At 37.2% G+C, this 20,458-nt stretch overlaps 1 protein-coding gene across 1 annotated transcript; it reads right to left on the reverse strand.

Moving 5' to 3' along the window:
* Window positions 1-17,047: 17,047 nt before the first annotated feature.
* SCI1 (splicing regulatory glutamine/lysine-rich-like protein) lies at window positions 17,048-18,814 on the reverse strand. The gene is made up of 4 exons (XM_089629068.1): window positions 18,694-18,814; window positions 18,413-18,529; window positions 18,261-18,316; window positions 17,048-17,510 (listed from the first exon to the last, which is right to left on the reverse strand). Exons 1-4 carry the CDS (start codon window positions 18,761-18,763, stop codon window positions 17,274-17,276), a joined length of 480 nt encoding a protein of 159 aa, XP_089485194.1. The 5' UTR covers window positions 18,764-18,814; the 3' UTR covers window positions 17,048-17,273.
* Window positions 18,815-20,458: the final 1,644 nt, after the last annotated feature.

Raw genomic sequence — 20,458 nt, forward strand, 5'->3', positions numbered from 1 at the left:
CTTGTGATTGTCAGATACAAGAGCCTGCCAACCAACCTCCTATAAACAGTGGGATCCTCAATCAGATCACCATGATCTCTGCTAAGGGAAGATCTCGGATCCATGGGTGTTTTTGCTAGTTTGTAGTCCAAGAAACTATTGGAATCGATCTAGGGTTTGAGAAAAAGTTTAACGCTTCGTTAAGCGGCGGAATTTTAAAAATTTTCTTTTAAAGTAAAACTAGTTTTTACTAACCTAGACAAGAGCATGTGCATGTAAATAAAAACTAATATGAGCTATTAAAGTTACTAACCTTTCTTGAAGCTTGAACCTTGTAGAAGCTTTTGGAAAGTTGCAACACTCGTCTCCCCTCGCAGCACGTCTCTCTTTCTTTCCTCGGCACCTCGAGCAACCACGAAAGTTTCTATCACTAAATCACTCGAAAAGAAGGAATCAGTGAGTGGGCACTTTTAAACACTACGACTTAAGAACGAGTCTCGAAGTCGCAGAGCTAAACACTAGGTCGAGTGAGGACCTAGGTGCCAAGACAAGAAATAATCGAAAATAAACTAGAGAGAGAGAGAGAGGATTTTCGGCCAAAGTTCTAGAGAGAGAGTCTCTCAAATCTCTTAAACTTGGATGAATGAATTGTGAGGAAATGAGGCTCCTATTTATAGGAGAGGTCTCACCTTCAATAAGGTAGTTTCCTCTTCTATAAAATGAGCCAATTTCCTCTTTCTTTTCCTTGAGAAGCTCGGCCAAAATAGACTTCATTAAGTCTTGGAATAGTTTCCTATTTTGTTCCATGCCTTGCCTTGTCTCTCTCTTGGCCGAATTCCATATAGCATCCTTATGCAAATTTGTTTCCTCTTTTTCTTTTGGCAAGTATCTTGATACATTTATGCACAAAATATTCTCTCTTGGTTGGGTATGTTGGGCGCCCAAGGCCTTCTAGAAAAGGCTTCTAGAAGCTTTTCCATTTGTTCATGACAACATGAAAAAGGCCCAATAAGAATTTTCAATAAAATTCTTATGAAATGAAATTAATTCACAAGGCCCAATGATCAAGTCATGGCCGAGTGAAACATGTCATAAAATGACCTTGTCAAAAATTTATTGACATTCATTTCATCGTTTGTCTCAAAAGACAAAAATACCATTTTCACTATTTTCGTTCTTGTTTTGACTTAGCTTCCAGTTTAACTATTCCTATCGATGTGATTCGTGACAGTGACCTCATGGACCCAAATGAACAAAGCTTTAGCTAAACACTTGGACTCAAAAGTTCACAAACCTTTTCCAAGTTTAGCTTAATGCCAACTGACTCCACTAAAGAGCTGACACTGAAAATCTCTCGGTTCAAATGAATTTATTTTCTACTCAAGAATTCGACCTAATTATGATGAGCGGATCCACTGAATATTATCTATGTTTACCCTTCATGAATGTCATCAGCTAGTCGGGATTTACTAAATTACCATTTTACCCTTCTAGCTGTTATTTCCTCAACTCCTTTGTCGCTTGTGAATAAGTTAGAAACAATGTATTGACGAGGAGCTAACAAGTCACATTGTTTCATCCAAAAGAGTCAGGACTCAATTTGGACACTGGCCAGTTCATTTATTCACACTCCAAGGAACAAAGCATGAGGTGACATACATTGCATTTCAGCAATCTTGTACATGAATTCCATATCTATGAGAACTTCACAAAGTTACTCATGACAGACTCACAACTTAGTACTTCACCAATAGGCCTTGTTCGGAATCACATAGTGAGTCCGAACTTTGACTTTCTCAAATGAGAATACTAAGGTGTGAAATGGCATGTCTCATTTCAGGATTAAGGTAAGCATGATGCAATTCATACATAGTGACTTCGAGACATAAGAGGTTAAATGGTTTGTTCTTATATTGTCTCTAGAAGTGCACTGGTCAATTCAGTATCTTCGGAAGATACCTAGAAGAACTATAGAGTCCCAAACTCTCAATGCCTCATAACCAGACATCATAGATTCTTCTAACAATCATACTGAGGTCAATAGTCCTTTGACCCTAAGATTGCGAATATATCGTTTTAAGCAAACTACGAAGAGTTTGTTCATGCAAATCTACATTTGTCTCTTCGTAAGTTGTTAAGTTTGTTTATGGACTAAAAGACTATGGTTTTATGATAAAGCTTCGGACAAGGAAGATTGAATGAACGTTTCAACTTTATTAATGAATGAATAGGCAATTACAAGCAAGAGTCTTCATGAGACTTTATTACATCAAATGTTCAAAATAAAGACTACAACTCTTCTTGTGGGCACCATTGACAACAAACTCCCACTTGACTCAAAGAAGGTGTGTGTAGTCCTTCATGCCTAATCCCTCACGATGTTGGTCGAAGACCTTGTTCGCTAGGGCCTTGGTGAATGGATCTGCGAAGTTGTCCACCGTTGAGATCTTCTTCACTTCCACGTCTCCGCGCTGCACGATCTCTCGAATCAAATGGTATTTCCTCTCAATATGCTTAGAGCGCTTATGGCTTCTAGGTTCCTTTGAGTTAGCGACAGCCCCACTATTATCACAATAAAGGGTCATGGGCTCGTCGACGTTTGGAACAACTTCCAAATACTTAAGGAATTTCTTAAGCCATACAGCCTCTTTGGATGCTTCACAAGCAGCCACATATTCTGCCTCCATTGTGGAGTCAGCAATGCAAGATTGCTTAATACTCCTCCACACGACAGCTCCACCATTAAGGATGAACACAGATCCCGAAGTGGATTTCCTGGAATCCTTATCCGCTTGAAAATCGGAGTCGGTATATCCCGTCATAGTCAGGTCAGTACCTGAGTATGTAAGCATCAAGTTCCTAGTTCTTCGAAGATACTTAAGAACATGCTTAACAGCAATCCAATGCTCGGGTCCAGGGTTGGATTGGAAACGACTAACTACGCCAACGGCGAAACATATATCAGGTCGGGTGCAAAGCATAGCATACATGAGGCTTCCTACGGCAGAGGCGTAAGGAATTTTCCTCATGTCTTCAATCTCTTGTGCAGTCTTGGGAGACTGGTCCTTAGAGAGTGAAACTCCATGCCTAAAGGGTGTTTGACCCCTCTTGCAGTCTTGCATCGAGAAGCGATCCATCACCTTATCAATATAAGATGCTTGAGAGAGCGACAGGGTCCGGTTTTTCCTATCTCGAAAGATTTGGATTCCCAGAATGTATGCAGCTTCTCCTAGATCCTTCATATCGAATTGCTTTGCCAGCCAGACCTTAACCTCAGATAACTTACCCACGTCATTACCAATGAGTAGTATATCATCGACATATAGTACCAGAAACACAACTTTGCCTTCGTGTATTAACTTGTAAACACAAGGCTCATCTATTGACTGTTCAAAGCCGAAGCTCTTTACAGTTTCATCGAATCTAATATTCCATGACCTAGATGCTTGATTTAGTCCATAAATGGATTTAAGCAACTCACAAACCTTGGTCTCTTGACCTTTATCCACGAAACCGTCTGGTTGAGCCATGTAAATGCGCTCGTCAAGATTGCCATTCAGAAAGGCTGTCTTGACATCCATTTGCCAGATCTCATAGTCGAGAGCTGCAGCTATGGATAGGAGTATACGGATGGATTTAAGCATCGCGACTGGCGAGAAGGTTTCTTCATAGTCAATCCCTTCTTGTTGGGTATAACCCTTCGCCACAAATCGTGCTTTGAACGTCTCAACGTTCCCATCAGGACCCCTTTTCTTCTTGTATATCCACTTACACCCTACGGGTTTAATCCCTTCAGGAAGGTCTACAAGTTTCCAGACTTTGTTGACATACATCGAGTGCATTTCAACTTTCATGGCGTCAAGCCAAAGGTTTGATTCAGAACAAGCCATCGCTTGGCTATAGGAAACAGGGTCATCCATGTCGGAGACGGCTACAAGAGAGTCTCCATAAGACATGTACCTGTCAGGCTTTTGAGTAGCCCTCCCACTACGTCGAAGTACTACTTGACGAGATTCTGATGAGTTAGGTTGTGTTTCAGTTGGGGTAAGAACAGTTCTTACAGACGAGGTAGAAGCTTCCTCACCCAACTTTTCTTCAAGCACAATTTTGCTTCTAGGTTTTGCATCCTTCATAAAGTCCTCCTCAAGGAAACGAGCATTCGTGCTAACGAAAGTCTTATCGTCCTCGGGACTATAGAAAGTAAAACCTTTGGTTTCCTTCGGATATCCTACAAACAGGCACAATTCTGACCTACTAGCCAACTTGCTAGTCTTTTGCCTCAGCACGTGTGCAGGGCAACCCCAAATTCGGATGCGGCCAAGATTCACTTTACGGCCGTCCATCGTTCATAAGGAGTACCAGGAACCGTCTTGGACGGAACTTGGTTCAGAATGTAGGCGGCTGTTTCGAGGGCATATCCCCAAAAGGAAAGCGGGAGTGATGAGTAACTCATCATTGATCTAACCATCTCCATAAGAGTTCGGTTTCTTCTCTCTGACACTCCGTTTTGTTGAGGTGTGCCAGGCGCGGTAAGCTGAGAAGCGATACCTTCTTCTTTAAGAAAGTCATCGAACTCTCCAGACATATACTCACCACCTCGATCAGATCGAAGGGTTTTGATCACTTTGCCAGTTTGCTTTTCCACTAAAGCCCTAAAGACCTTAAATACGTTAAAGGTCTCGGATTTGTGTTTAAGCAAATAGACAAACCCATATCTTGAGTAGTCATCAGTGAAGGTAACGAAGTATGCGTATCCTCCACGTGCCTGTTGGTTGAGCGGACCACATACATCAGAATGTATTAGTTCCAGCAACTCAGTGGCTCTTCGACCCTTATCGGAGAAAGGTCGCTTAGTCATTTTTCCTTCTATACAGGATTCACAAGTAGGTAGTGAGCCTATTGCAGAGGCTTGGAGTGGACCATCCCTCACAAGTCTCTTAATCCTATCTAGACTGATATGACCAAGTCTTAAGTGCCAGAGGTATGTTGATTTTGTTAGATCGGAGGATTCAGAAAGTTTGATCCTCTTTGGCTCCCTAATTAGATCGTTATCTATTTCGGTGTCTAAAAGAGAAGGTTGAGTGGGATAGATGTAGAAAAGAGCATTCTTCATACATGCATCAGTGACAAAAGAATTATCAGGAAACGAAATACGAATTCCATTCTTAATGAACTTTAAACAATAATCTTGCTCACGAAGACGAGCAACGGATATTAAGTTCTTCCCAAAGGTAGGAACAAAATAAACATTATTCAAATTTAAAGTGCAGTCTTCAAAAGACAGCGTCACGGATCCCACAGCCTTTGCAGACACCAGGCTCCCATCACCCCATTTGAAACAGAACTCGCCTTCCTCTAAGCTTTTGGTTTTCTTGAAACCATTCAAGGAACAACAAATATGGTTAGTAGCAGCGGAGTCAATAATCCACGATAATACATTATCAGCTACTAAGCATGCTTCGGTAACTAGTGCAATACTATGTTCCTTTGCTTTGAGATAGGCGGGACAGTTCTTTTTATCGGCCTTGTCAGGTCTCTTCACAGTTCTAGAGGCGGAGGCTTCTTGCTCAGTAGCATGTGCCTCTCCTTGATTCCTCTTTTTCTTAGTGAGACCTACAGCAGTGTGGAGTTCCTCCATAAGCTTGGTAACAGTGTACTCTAGCTTGTTTATGGAGTAGTTCATCTTGGAGGTATCAAGAGATCCGGGGAGAGTTTCTAAGATCATATCTATGATATTCTTCCCATCAATCTCAGATCCTAGGATTTCCATCTTATTTAGAAAACTAATGATCAGTATCATAAAGTCTCTAACAGGAGTCCTAGCCTTCATATGACAGTTCATAAACTGTCGGACTGCTTGTTGCCTTGCTTGATGCCTTTGCCCTTCAAACATCTCAAGGAGATTGTAGAGCATGTCAGCGGCAGTCTCGATGTCACGATGTTGCTCTTTCAGCACATTGTTCATAGATGCCAAGATATAGCACCTCACAATCTCATCGGATCGAACCCAGGCCGCTAAGGCGTCATTGTCCTCTTGAGTTGAATCATCATTCGTCAGAGGAGGACACGGGGTGGTGAGTACCCATTTGTGCTTGTTAACGGTAGGTATTATGTCAAGGTTACGTTTCGAATCTACGTAGTTTTCGTTTTCGAGTTTGTTCGAGGAAAGAAAGATTGAGAGAGGGTTGAGAGACATATTGCCTATTTAAGTTGAAACAAGTTTATGATTAGTCTTTGGTTTAGGATTTAAGTTTTATTAAGACTTTTTATAAAATCCAAAGGTGTTATAAACTAAACGATAATTTACTCCCTCAAGAGAAGGCCGCAAAAAATCTCCATTTATAAGTAAATGACACATCATTAATGCTAAGCCAAGATGTCAGTACATCATTTTGACTAGCCACCTTGTAAATTGGTTTGATCACTCGTATCCTTTCGCAGAGCCTTAAGGAAGGATACTAGGGATTGAGCCTAAGTGTGCAACCAACCACTTAGTCCAAAAGATCAGCTTTGAAAAACAATCCCCCAAGGGGAGGCCTTGCCATCATTGCATCACTCTCGGACGTAGCTCATTGAGCAATGATCGAAGCAATAACGCCTTGGAGTACTCACATTTAAGTGAGGGTCGCAAGAGCGGCTCTTAGTCCCACGTTATTGCATCTTTCATTAGTGTTGGGGATCGCGGGTTACAAACAACGAGTATAACCCTCCCACTTAGTTTTTGGAGTTGGTTCATCGACTCTTTTAAGTTCGGAAACAGATTTCCTAGTTAGAGAGCGACAGAGCGGACAACTAGAAGAGAATCCTAGATCGACATGTTCAGAGCAGTATTAGTGCATAAAGGCACAAGGTACATACTCGATCTTTTCCTATTTTCTATTTCGGGAAAGTGCGTGAGGGAAGTGTGAACTTCAACTCACTCGAACACTTGAAAGTTTGAGATTACACATCTTTTTATTTTTCGGCTTTGTCTACAAAGAGACCTCCCACTCAAATTTTCAAGAGCATATAGATTTTGAACATATGTGATATAGATATAGTTTTGAAAACATTTTGAAAACTTATTTGATTTGGATGACAAAATATTTTCAAGTTTGAAAGTGAAAACGGTTTTTCAAAATTCAAACTAGTTTTGTAAAAATTCAATTTCAATTAATCTTTCAAAAATAAAAACTTTTAATCTTTACACATCATGTTTATAATCATATGAAAAACATTTTTGCTCAAGAAAATTTTCTCATTAGAGTTCTATAACTCATGGTAGTGGGGTTTGAAAATCCGGATTTCTAAAAAACTGGAGTTTCAGACAGCCGCGCACCTCGGAGTAAAATCGCCATATCTGGCGGCTCCGATGTCATTTTCAGCCGAAACCGGTGGCATTGGACAGAGGACAGACAGAGCTTTAATTTGATTCAAGAATCATTAAATTTAGATTTCTGAGAAGAGAGTTATGCCGCTTTTAATGCGGGTTTACATTCCAGCTCGAAGAAAAAGAAATAAATTAAAGCTTCGTCCTTTTAGGTGCGAAAAAGAATCGAGTGTAACGGAACGTTTTAAGATGTTGTTTAAAGCTTTTATTTGTGTTTTATTAGCAGGGTAATAAAATAGAATAAAAGAAATAACAACATGCATAAAACGATTCAAGTAAAAATAAGAAACTAGCAAGATATCAAAACTAGTCACAAAATTTTACTCGAAATTTCTCAAACCTTTAAAACACGTTTTTCAATATAAAAAATTAAAAACTTTTAGAACTGATTCTAATGTGTTTTAAAAACATCCCAAACTCATAGAAAATCAACATGGTTTTTAATTTAAAGGCATGAGCAATATATTAAAAAAAATCTAAGATTACAATTCTAACTTGTCACAAAATTAGTAAACTTTCGAAAACGATTTTCAAGCTCATAATTTAAAAACATGCACATGCATTCCTTTGACCATAGCTCTGATACCATTTGTTGGAATCGATCTAGGGTTTGAGAAAAAGTTTAACGCTTCGTTAAGCGGCGGAATTTTAAAAATTTTCTTTTAAAGTAAAACTAGTTTTTACTAACCTAGACAAGAGCATGTGCATGTAAATAAAAACTAATATGAGCTATTAAAGTTACTAACCTTTCTTGAAGCTTGAACCTTGTAGAAGCTTTTGGAAAGTTGCAACACTCGTCTCCCCTCGCAGCACGTCTCTCTTTCTTTCCTCGGCACCTCGAGCAACCACGAAAGTTTCTATCACTAAATCACTCGAAAAGAAGGAATCAGTGAGTGGGCACTTTTAAACACTACGACTTAAGAACGAGTCTCGAAGTCGCAGAGCTAAACACTAGGTCGAGTGAGGACCTAGGTGCCAAGACAAGAAATAATCGAAAATAAACTAGAGAGAGAGAGAGAGGATTTTCGGCCAAAGTTCTAGAGAGAGAGTCTCTCAAATCTCTTAAACTTGGATGAATGAATTGTGAGGAAATGAGGCTCCTATTTATAGGAGAGGTCTCACCTTCAATAAGGTAGTTTCCTCTTCTATAAAATGAGCCAATTTCCTCTTTCTTTTCCTTGAGAAGCTCGGCCAAAATAGACTTCATTAAGTCTTGGAATAGTTTCCTATTTTGTTCCATGCCTTGCCTTGTCTCTCTCTTGGCCGAATTCCATATAGCATCCTTATGCAAATTTGTTTCCTCTTTTTCTTTTGGCAAGTATCTTGATACATTTATGCACAAAATATTCTCTCTTGGTTGGGTATGTTGGGCGCCCAAGGCCTTCTAGAAAAGGCTTCTAGAAGCTTTTCCATTTGTTCATGACAACATGAAAAAGGCCCAATAAGAATTTTCAATAAAATTCTTATGAAATGAAATTAATTCACAAGGCCCAATGATCAAGTCATGGCCGAGTGAAACATGTCATAAAATGACCTTGTCAAAAATTTATTGACATTCATTTCATCGTTTGTCTCAAAAGACAAAAATACCATTTTCACTATTTTCGTTCTTGTTTTGACTTAGCTTCCAGTTTAACTATTCCTATCGATGTGATTCGTGACAGTGACCTCATGGACCCAAATGAACAAAGCTTTAGCTAAACACTTGGACTCAAAAGTTCACAAACCTTTTCCAAGTTTAGCTTAATGCCAACTGACTCCACTAAAGAGCTGACACTGAAAATCTCTCGGTTCAAATGAATTTATTTTCTACTCAAGAATTCGACCTAATTATGATGAGCGGATCCACTGAATATTATCTATGTTTACCCTTCATGAATGTCATCAGCTAGTCGGGATTTACTAAATTACCATTTTACCCTTCTAGCTGTTATTTCCTCAACTCCTTTGTCGCTTGTGAATAAGTTAGAAACAATGTATTGACGAGGAGCTAACAAGTCACATTGTTTCATCCAAAAGAGTCAGGACTCAATTTGGACACTGGCCAGTTCATTTATTCACACTCCAAGGAACAAAGCATGAGGTGACATACATTGCATTTCAGCAATCTTGTACATGAATTCCATATCTATGAGAACTTCACAAAGTTACTCATGACAGACTCACAACTTAGTACTTCACCAATAGGCCTTGTTCGGAATCACATAGTGAGTCCGAACTTTGACTTTCTCAAATGAGAATACTAAGGTGTGAAATGGCATGTCTCATTTCAGGATTAAGGTAAGCATGATGCAATTCATACATAGTGACTTCGAGACATAAGAGGTTAAATGGTTTGTTCTTATATTGTCTCTAGAAGTGCACTGGTCAATTCAGTATCTTCGGAAGATACCTAGAAGAACTATAGAGTCCCAAACTCTCAATGCCTCATAACCAGACATCATAGATTCTTCTAACAATCATACTGAGGTCAATAGTCCTTTGACCCTAAGATTGCGAATATATCGTTTTAAGCAAACTACGAAGAGTTTGTTCATGCAAATCTACATTTGTCTCTTCGTAAGTTGTTAAGTTTGTTTATGGACTAAAAGACTATGGTTTTATGATAAAGCTTCGGACAAGGAAGATTGAATGAACGTTTCAACTTTATTAATGAATGAATAGGCAATTACAAGCAAGAGTCTTCATGAGACTTTATTACATCAAATGTTCAAAATAAAGACTACAACTCTTCTTGTGGGCACCATTGACAACAGAAACCATAGTCAGAGAGTATCTGTAAGGAATATTGTCGTTGAGACACTGTGATCCCTGACTTTGCTCTTGCTATCTCAAGTCCCAAAAAGAACTTCAACACTCCTAAGTCCTTCATCTTGAACACCTTCATCAGTTTGGCCTTGACAATTCCAATATGAACCATGTTGGGTCCTGCCACTATGATATCATCCACATAGAGGATAATAGCCACAAAACTTTCATCAACCCCGGTGGTGAAAAGAGAATACTCAGACTTCGACTGCTTGAAACCAAGCCCTCCAAGAACTTCAGTGAACTTGATGTTCCACTGCCTTGAAGCTTGCTTCAAACCATATATGGATTTGTGCAATTTTCACACCATCCTAGTATGGCTTCCACTGGGAGTGGCCAAGTCTTCATCCTGTGGGTGATTGTATCCCAATGGGATGTCCATGTATACTTCTTCACTGAGGCTTCCATTAAGAAAGGCATTATCCACATCTAACTGGATTAAATGCCAATTTTTGGAAGCAGCAAGAGCCAACAGTAGCTTCACAGATACCAACTTTGCCACTGGTGAAAAAGTATCAAAGTAATCCAGTCCCTCATGTTGAGTATAGCCTTTTGCCACTAACCTGGCTTTCCTCCTGGCTAAGACCCCTTCAGCATTGAACTTGTTTTTATATATCCATCTGCATCAAGGAAAAAAATGCCGATTTCGTTGCCGTTTCGAGCCTCCTGATTTACGGAAAGTCATCATGCCGATGGAATTTTCAACGGAAAAATTGTGGAAATGGGCAAGTAAAATGCCGTTTTCAAATGCCGATTTCCATGGAAAACCGACGTGCCGACGGAAAACCGAACGGAAATAATGTGGCGAAACAAACACATAAATATATATATTTTTAAATGTAGTTTTTCTTCGGATCGTTTCCACTTAAGTGTAACTTCATCCGTGTGATTCCCCCTCCCCTGGTAACGTGCCCACAATAATTGCACGTGAAGTGGAACGGGTTTGTTGCACCTGGGGTGCAATGCTAACGAACTCCTTCCTCGCTCATCTTCGGTATACCTGCATATTGAATTCAACATTTCAATCCAATTTCAACTTGTCAAAAAATTCTAATCAAACTACTTTCATTTCAATATGTCAACAAATTTCTTTCACCATGTCAACAAATTTCTTTCAACATATCAACAAATTATAGTCAAACTACTTTCATTTCAATTCAAAACGTAACAATTTCAATTCATAATCTAATTTAAACATGTCAACAAATTTATTTCAAGATATCAATAAATTCTATTCAAAGTTCAAACTAATTTAATTTCAATTCAAAACGTAACAATTTCAATTCATAATCTAATTTAAACATGCAACAAATTTATTTCAACATGTCAAACATTTCTATTCAAAGTTCAAACTAATTTCATTTCAATTCAAAACGTAACAATTTCAATATATCAATAAATTCATACACTTAAGTCTTAAATAATTTCATTTCTAGCATATACAAGATACAAATTAAACACATAAACTTACTTAAAAACAGAAATAAAACTTGAACTTCGGTTTTTTCAGTCGCCGGAAAATTTCAAGGTTCGCCGGAAATTCACCAAAAAATCTGGAAAAAATATATATGATAGATCGTCACATTACAAACAACTTTCATGAAGAGGATTATATGAAAAAAAATCAAATTACTCAAGAAATTGAAGGTGCAAGTTTCAGAATCTAGGGTTTCCAAAACGACTTGGAAATTCCTTCAAATCGGAGGAAATTCATCGACATAATGTTGATTTTATACCTTGAGCGTGACGAAAATGGTGGAAACTCGCCGATCGCCGTCGAATTCCTCCGACACCCACGTTCTCTCCTCCACAGCCGCTAGTCTTTTTTTTTTCTTTTCCTTCGAATTTCCTCGAATTTCCTGGATATGTAGATGGTTTTATACACAAAATGGAACGACATCAACCGGCATTAAACGACGGAAACGAAATGTCGTTTCTTGGAAATTCCAGCGACATCACACATGGAAACGACATATTTCTCTTTCGCTCGCCGTTGACCCATGAAAATGGAATTTCCAGCCGAAATTCCGGGAAATTCTCCGGCATTTAGTTCCTTGATCTGCATCATATAGTTCTTTTCCCTTCTAGTAAAGGCACTATAAACCAGGTCTCATTGGCCTTCATGGCACTCAACTCTTCCTTCATAGCACTTCTCTAATGCTCATGCTTGGATGCTTGATGGTAATACTCTGGCTCACTTTCTATGGACACAGCCAGTACAAAAGCCTTGTATGCCTCTAACAATCCTTCATAGCTGATTCATACAGCTAATTGGTGATGAGACTTGTGGTGTTGATCATCATCAGCACTAGAGATTCCTGTTGCAGCTGCTACATCACAATGGAAATCCTTCAAGTAAGAAGGTTTGTGTCTGCTTCTAGTCGATCTCCAAACAGCAAGCTCATTCTCCTCAGCTGAATTAGGCTCTTCAATGTCATGTTCTACATGTTCATCATCACCTGCATCTATCACAGGTATAGGGATACTATTAGGACTATGAGAGTCTCTTCCCATGTCAGGTGTTAGAGAATTATTTGAAGTATGAGGCATCACTTCATTATTACCATAATGATCAGTTATGACATAAGGGTAACAATTAGTTTCCTGATTTATCCTCTCAAAAGTATAAATATTCTCATGAGACAACATCCCTTGATATGAATACATCCTTAGTATCCAAATCATACAGCCTATAACCTTTGATCCCATTAGGATAACCTGTGAACATACATCTCTTAGCTCTAGGGTCAAATTCGCTTCTATTTGCTTTCAAGGTAGAGGCAAAGACAAGACAAGCAAAACTTCTGAGATGATCATAATTGATAGGTTTATTGAATAAAGATTCAAAGGGAGAGATATTACCTAGAACCCTTCTGGGGGTCATGTTGATTATGGAGGCCGCAGTGAGTACACAATCACTCCAAAAATTTGCAGTGACATGAGATTGGAAGAACAAAGACCTGGCTACATTGAGCAAATGTTGATGCTTGCGTTCCACAACAGAGTTTTGTTGTGGGGTGTCAACACAAGAAAATTCATGTACAATCCCTTTACTAGCAAAGAAATCAACAAAAAGTAACTCTCTTGCATTATCAGATGTAAAGCGCTTTATTTGTTTTGAAAGTTGGTTCTCAACCATGTTACGAAAAGTTGGAACAATTTTAAGGACACCAGACTTTTGTCTCATCAAGTAAACCCAAGTAAAACGACTATAATAAACAACAATGGTTAAAAAATACCTATGACCAATCCTGGAAATGGTATGAAAAGGGTCCCATACATCACATTGTATAATGTCAAGAGTGGATTCACTTACAGTACTTGAATTAGGAAAAGCTAGTCTTCTTTGCTTAGCTAGAGGACAAATGAGACAAGGGGAACTGTTATCAACACTATTGATTTGCAAAACAGTCTTCAAGCTCTCCAATCTCTCATGAGACAAGTGCCCTAAACGTGCATGCCATGTGCTAGAAGAAATTGAGTTGATTAAAGCATCCACTTGACTCTCTTCATCTTCTGTGCTGAGCACATAGAGGTCACCAATGCATTTACCCTTGCCAATCATCCTCTTCATGTACATGTCCTGAATCACAAAGCCAAGATAGGTCAAAGTAACCTCACACTTTAAGTCCTTAGTAACTGCACTCACAAATACTAAATTGAACTTAAAGTTAGGCACATAAAGAACTAGGATCAAAGTGGAGTTAATTTTAACATCCCCACAGTAGTAAACAGGAATACTAGTGTAGTTAGGTAAGGTGATACTTGACTTTGTCAGGGGTTTTAGGCAAATAAACATGGACTTTGTGTTGCAAATATGCCTTGAAGCTCCTGAATCTAGGATCCACTGTCTAGTGAAACAAGGAACTGCATTAAAGGTTTCAATTAAACATCAAAGACCTATATTGAAAGAGGTGAGATTGACACTGGATGAGTTGGCCTGAGTGGTAGTGGTAAGCTTTGCAGAGAGATGTTCAATCATTTGGTGAAGCTGTGCATTGGACAGAGATTTCACAGGATTGACCTCAGCTACATTGGCTTGATTCTTGAAGCGAGGAGTGTATCCAGGAGGATACCCATGTATTTTGTAGCATTTGTCGATGGTGTGACCGGTCATTTTGCAGTGAGTGCAGAAAGGTTTGTCTTTCTTGGAGGTCTTCTTGACAACTCCTTCATCACTGACTGCCATTGCAAGGTTGCTCGCCAGATCCACTGATCTTTCACCATCATTGATGGATCTTTGTTTCTCGTCTTGAGTGATCATGGAAAACACCTTGTTGACTGGTGGAATATGATCCATGATGATGATCTGGCTTCTGATGGTGGTAAAGGCGTCGTTCAGGCCCATGAGAAAGGCCATGACATATTCATTATTGACCAATTTCGTCAATTCTTGAGATCCACCACAAACGCACTCGCAAGTGCAGAGAGGCCTAAAATTTTGCAATTCTTCCCAAACAGCCTTCAGTTTGGTGAAGTGTGCAGCAACAGATAGGCCTTCTTGGTGGAGATTAGCAATTTGTTGTCGAAGCTTAAAAATCCTAGGGCCATTGCTCTGTTGGAATCTTCCCTTCAGGTCGTTCCATATGGCAGTGGCCGAATCGCCGAATTGGATGCTTGAAGCTATCTCTTTAGAGACTGAATTGAAGATCCACGACGTCACAACATTGTTGTTGCGCATCCAAGAGTTGAGAAGGACGATATTTTTCGATGATGGCTTTGCGATGGATCCGTCAATGAACGCGACTTTGTTCTTCACTGACAAAGCCATTAACATAGATCTACTCCAAGATGGATAGTTATCTCCATCAAGAAGCTGAGTAACGATAATAGCACCTGGATTGTCGGAGTAGTGAAGGTAATAAGGACTCGTCTGGTCATCGATCGGCGATCTTGACATCGCGGCTGACTTTGATGCAATTTTTGCAAGCGATTTGTTGTTCCCTGGTTCCACCATGGCTCTGAATATTGACTAGGAAGCGTGACACGGATGGCAGCAAGAAGAAGGTTCTCAGAAGAACAATCGATCAAGAACGTGCGGAACTAAGCTCTGATACCATAATACAATTGAAGCTCTGAGAAACGCTTATAGATTTGATCGGGATTCAGACTGAATCACGAACAAACAAGAAAAGATGAACAGAGACTCGAAAGAGAAAAACGAGGAAGAAGAAAATGTGAATATCCTCTCGTCAGTCATCAATGACTTGACGTTTCATTAATTATGTTAACTCAATCATTGGGCGTAAAGGGTTTACATATAGTAAAACAAAAACTGTCAACGTCAGATTGAGCCAAAACAAAAACAGATACAAACTTAAAAGCTAAAACGACGATAAAACATAAATGACATATAAGAACTAAGCTCATATCAAGCCGTTTTTAATAATATATAAGATTAAATGACTTTTTTCTTTATTTAGAAACTTAATGACTTAAATTTGAAGATTAATAATAACTGATTATTTATATCGCTTTTAAAAAGAAAAAAAATTGAGAATCATTTTTTAGTTTTGGCAACAAATTACTTTCCGACCAAGCCAACCAATCTTTGTACTCAATTCGACCACCATTGAAACTTAACCAAATAGTCCATTTGTGTATTGTATAGATGGGAAAATATCAAAAGTATCTCTCGTGTTTAATCGAAATGTGAGATTTATCCCTCCGATTTCCAGAAATATCAGACATATCGCTTCAGATTAATATAAAATGACACATATCTCCCCTAAAAAATATTATATTACAAATATCACCATTTTCGTTTATTTTTTACTAAAAAATAATTTGAACTCCCCAAAATGCTCTTAATAAAATGAATATTTATTTACTATTTTATTAAAAAAAATCAAAATCGCTCTTTATAAAAAAAAATCAAAATCTCTCTTTATAAAAAAAAAATTTAACTTTTTATAAAGAAAGATTTTAATTTAATTTTTTATATATATAATAGAAAATAAAGAATTATTTCATTAAGGGTATTTTGGAGAATTCAATTTTTTTTAAATAAACGAAAAGGGTGATATTTATGTCTGATATTTCTGGAAATCGAATGGATAAATCTCGCATTTCAATTAAACACGAGGGATACTCTTAATATTTTTCCTTTATAGATCGTCTAATCCAACTAAACATGACCCATATGGATGGATGTATCAAGAATTGTGCCCCTAAATATTGGGCTGAAAGTTTCGATCCACTTCTGGCTGCAATCCAACCCTTCCGAAAAACAGATTCCGTTTCCGGGAAAAAAAATTGAATAAAAAGAAATCAACCCAAGCGGACGGAAATTATGTTCCGTAGCTGACGCTAATTTTATCCGCAGAAAATCTATCCTCAAAATGCTAAGAGAAATTTCATTTTCTGGGCATCAAAAGTGGAGAAATATAAATGCTAGACCTCACAGTTGCAAAATATCTAAAATTGGATTTTTGACATAAAATCAGACAAAAATGTCTTTTCAGCTCATTTTTCGCTCTTTCACTCTCTCCTTCATTTCTACTTAAAATTATTTTCTCTCTTATTCAGATTTAAGATTTCGACACTCAACATGACAAAAAAAGGTAAGATTTTCATCTTTATTTAGTGTTTGAATTGTTGTAAGATAGTTCTTTAATAATGATTAGAGTGATTATTAGATGATTCAGATTGATTTTAGAAAAGTTAAAGACTTTGAATTTGAGGTTTTACGATGAAATTCGATGATTTAAGATGAAATCCGATAAAATTCATAGTTTTTTCCGATGATTAATGATGAAATTCAAAGATTTTCGATGATTTAAGATGATTTCGGATAATTTCCAATAAAATTCAAAGATTTAAGAGAGAAAAATTGGCTGAAAAGACATTTTTGTCTAATTTTGGGTCATAAGTTCAATTTTGAGGGGCAGAAAATGAAATTTCTCAATGCTAATATCCGACCAAATTTCAGGACTAATTACAACAACAATCTGAGTCACTACAGAGTCCGATATGAAAAATGGCTGGTTATATTGGCCTAAGTAAGCTTATGCTAGTTGGTAAACTAAACCAAAAGTCTCATATGCTTTTTTCATCAACCAAACAAACATAGCAGGACACTTTCTCACATATTACAAGAGTACTTTGAGACGTTTTTTCACGCTTTGATTTTCCACTTATGAGCACTTCTGGGCGCGCTTACGATGGCGCCCTCGTAATATCTGGACTCGAGCTTCCGGCGATTCCAAGCCTTAACGAAATCTGTGAACATTTCTCGCGCCGAGTCCGCGGACAGGTCCGAGAAGAACACTCTCTTCTTTTCTTTCAGCCAAGTCGAAAACTCATTGTTCTTCGAGAAGTAATCGTCTTTCGATATCTCATGGAATTCGTATGTCTGGAAAAGAAAGAAAAAAAATCCGTGTCTTCAGAAAATTAAAAATTCAAGCAGCTCGATAACCTGAAAACGAAACCTGAAAATAGTGGAAAGAAACATGTCTTATAGCCAGCTCATATTCTAGCTGAACTCTGTAACCCACACTTCAAAAAATTCAACTTCTCTTGAGACAGAGCTCCCAATACAAATCAGAATTAATCTTCTTTCAGAAGAATTTGTTTGTCTATTTAAAAAAAAAAAAAAAAAGATAAAAAGAAACATTGCATTCACTTGAAAAAATCAGCATTCAAGCAGCTCGATATAGCAAGTAAAAATGTCTAAGCTCATATTCTAGTTGGTTTTGAATTGATAATTAAACATTTTGGTAATTCTCTTGATACAAGCAGTCCCAATATTAACCAGAATAAATCTCGAATAAACTAAAGAGAACATGTGTCTAAGGCCACAAAGAGCTCAATCAAGAAAAGGAAGTTCAAGTACGTAATAAATTCAAATAAGCTAACTCAAGTTTAACGCTATCAAACCGTTTTAGATTCTAATTAGTGCATTAAAGATAAAGATCTTCAAGAGTGTAATCTAAGCCTTCCTCAAAAGGTGTGTGATATCAATCAAGTTCAATTTCTTCTCCAATGCCCAAAATGAAAATTCAACGATTCACCAACGTGCTAAGCACAAAAATCCGAATTGCGTTAGAAACAGGAATCCAAACAACTCCAGAAATACGAATTCCTTTTTAGGTGAGAAAATTACCGGTTCTGAATCGCCTTTTTGATGCTTCACTTTGTCTTTATCCCTTGATTTCTTCTCTAAACCCCGCAGAAAGAAGCAAAGCAAAGACATTAAAAACCATCCAATAAACCCTAGAATTCAAAGTAACAATGCAAAAAACGGTTTTGCTTTACCTTTGTCCTTATGAGAACGGTGTTTAGACGAGTGCTTATGAGAGCTCTTCTTGTTGCTTTTCTTTTCATCCTCTTCACCTTCCACTGATTTGTGCCTCTTTCTTCTTCTTCCCTCGTCTGAAATTTCGACATTCCAACAACACCAAATTACTTAATCTAATCTTCAAATTTGCCTCGAAATCAAGACGTCGTCGAATTGATTTCTAAATCGATGCAAACGAAAGGCTATTCCAGTTTGGTGTAATATATAATTGTATAATGAATCTGAATGGTTAGATTACCTTCGGAATCAGAAGAAGAGGTGCTTCTTTTCCTGTTCTTCTTCTCCTTGGTTTTCCTTTCGCTCCCCATTTGAGAAATGAAGTGTGAATTACAGTGAGAGAGAGAGAGAGAGAGAGAGAGAGAGAGAGAGAGAGTGGTTGGGTTTGCTTTCCTCATTATTTGATGGGCCGAGCTATGGGCCTGTGTTTATTAACTTGTAATTTCCATGTTTCGATACATTCCACAAATATTTCATTTAATGACCGAAACTCCTTAAATATTACATTTGCAATATTCAATGAATAGCTTATTTTTACTGAACCTGTAAACATTAAATAAGAATGTAATAAAAAGGAAGAAAAAACTGCAAAAGTGAGGTACTATGAAAAAAAGATTGATAAGAAGCCAGATATCGTTCTGATATATATATTAAAAAAAAAAGAAAAAAAAAAAAAGAAGAAGAAGAAGCAAGATATTGTAAGTTGGAGTTTTTTTTTTTTTTTTTTTAAGAAGAAAAATATTAAATTTATTTATTAGTGCTCATTAATAATAGTGTGTCAAGGTACATAAACAAAAAAAAAAAAAAAAAAAAAAAAAAAAAAAAAAAAAAACTATTTTCCACTTCTTCCTGATTTTCAATATTTTCACGTATTACTTAGCTTTGGTGTTGTATATCTGTCATGTTGTTTCATCTTCCCTACTGTCGTTTTATGTCAACACGACAGCAACATTGCAAATGATCACATGACACTGACAAAATTTCTCCGAAATTATATAGTGTTTATAGATGATCATGGAGCGTCATATTTTCAGATCATGAAATCTATAAATATGTACGTCATCTAATTTAAGTGTATATTGGTCTCAAGTATTACTCCAAGACCCCGTTTGGAATAGTTTTATTTTTTTTTCTTAAAATCCTTTTAAGTTTTGTTTTTGAAAAAATTGTTTTTTTTTTAAACTACGAAAATCTTATTTTCTTTTTTCATTTTTTCTATATTTTACAAAAGCACTTTTCAACTTTTACTAAACATTATTTTACCAAATATATTAAAACATTTGGGCTTATAGAAAAAGCTCAAAGCAAACTAAACGAGCTAAATCAAACACAACTATGACTGTGATTAGTTACTCTACTTACAGTTATATTGATTGGTCTATTAAATATGTTACACTTAAGACCCAAAATTACTTGTATCTAGATTTTTTCCCCTCTTTGTCAACAGGAACACAGTGCTCTTGAATTACGAATATTTTTTTATGATATTGATAAAGACATAGCTTGACCATATATAAATGTGAAAGAGAGACTTTGAGTTTAGTAAATCATAAGAGTTAATAGAAGAAGAAAAAAAAAAAGAGAGCGTTGGATTTGCGTTGCTTTCATGTTTAACCCCACAATACGACACTGAAAAGGAAAATAGAACACTGTACAGTCAGTACATTAGTGTGTACTCTTTATAAATTTCTCGTATTCTTTTCATGGGGGAAAAAACATAGATTTTTCACTTATATTTTTTTCTTTCTCCCATATATTCATGATTAAACAAACTTAAACAATACATACAAACTAAAATAACTTCTCCATACTTTTTTAAATGACCAAAAATGCTACAAATCAATAGATCAGAGACCAAAAAAAAAATTCTCAAAACAAAGTTAAAGAGCAAAATAGCATAATCATAAAAGTTAAAGGATTATTTGCACCACAAGCCCATGGAATTTAAGGAAAAAAAAATGTCAAGGTTTACCCACATGGTTTCCAAAATTCATACACACATCTTC

This window comes from Urtica dioica, chromosome 10 (assembly GCF_054948205.1).
Source record: "Urtica dioica subsp. dioica isolate 48M chromosome 10, U.dioica_male_clone48M_v1_H2, whole genome shotgun sequence".
Taxonomy (NCBI): Eukaryota; Viridiplantae; Streptophyta; class Magnoliopsida; order Rosales; family Urticaceae; genus Urtica; species Urtica dioica.

What these genes read in the sequence shown, in the direction of transcription:
- SCI1 (XM_089629068.1), bottom strand. Translation starts at nt 18,763, where the DNA reads ATGGGGAGCGAAAGGAAAACCAAGGAGAAGAAGAACAGGAAAAGAAGC. An exon ending in CTCTTCTTCTGATTCCGAAG is followed by an intron (nt 18,530 to 18,693) that starts GTAATCTAACCA and finishes TCGAAATTTCAG; the next exon opens with ACGAGGGAAGAAGAAGAAAG. An exon ending in CCGTTCTCATAAGGACAAAG is followed by an intron (nt 18,317 to 18,412) that starts GTAAAGCAAAAC and finishes TGCGGGGTTTAG; the next exon opens with AGAAGAAATCAAGGGATAAA.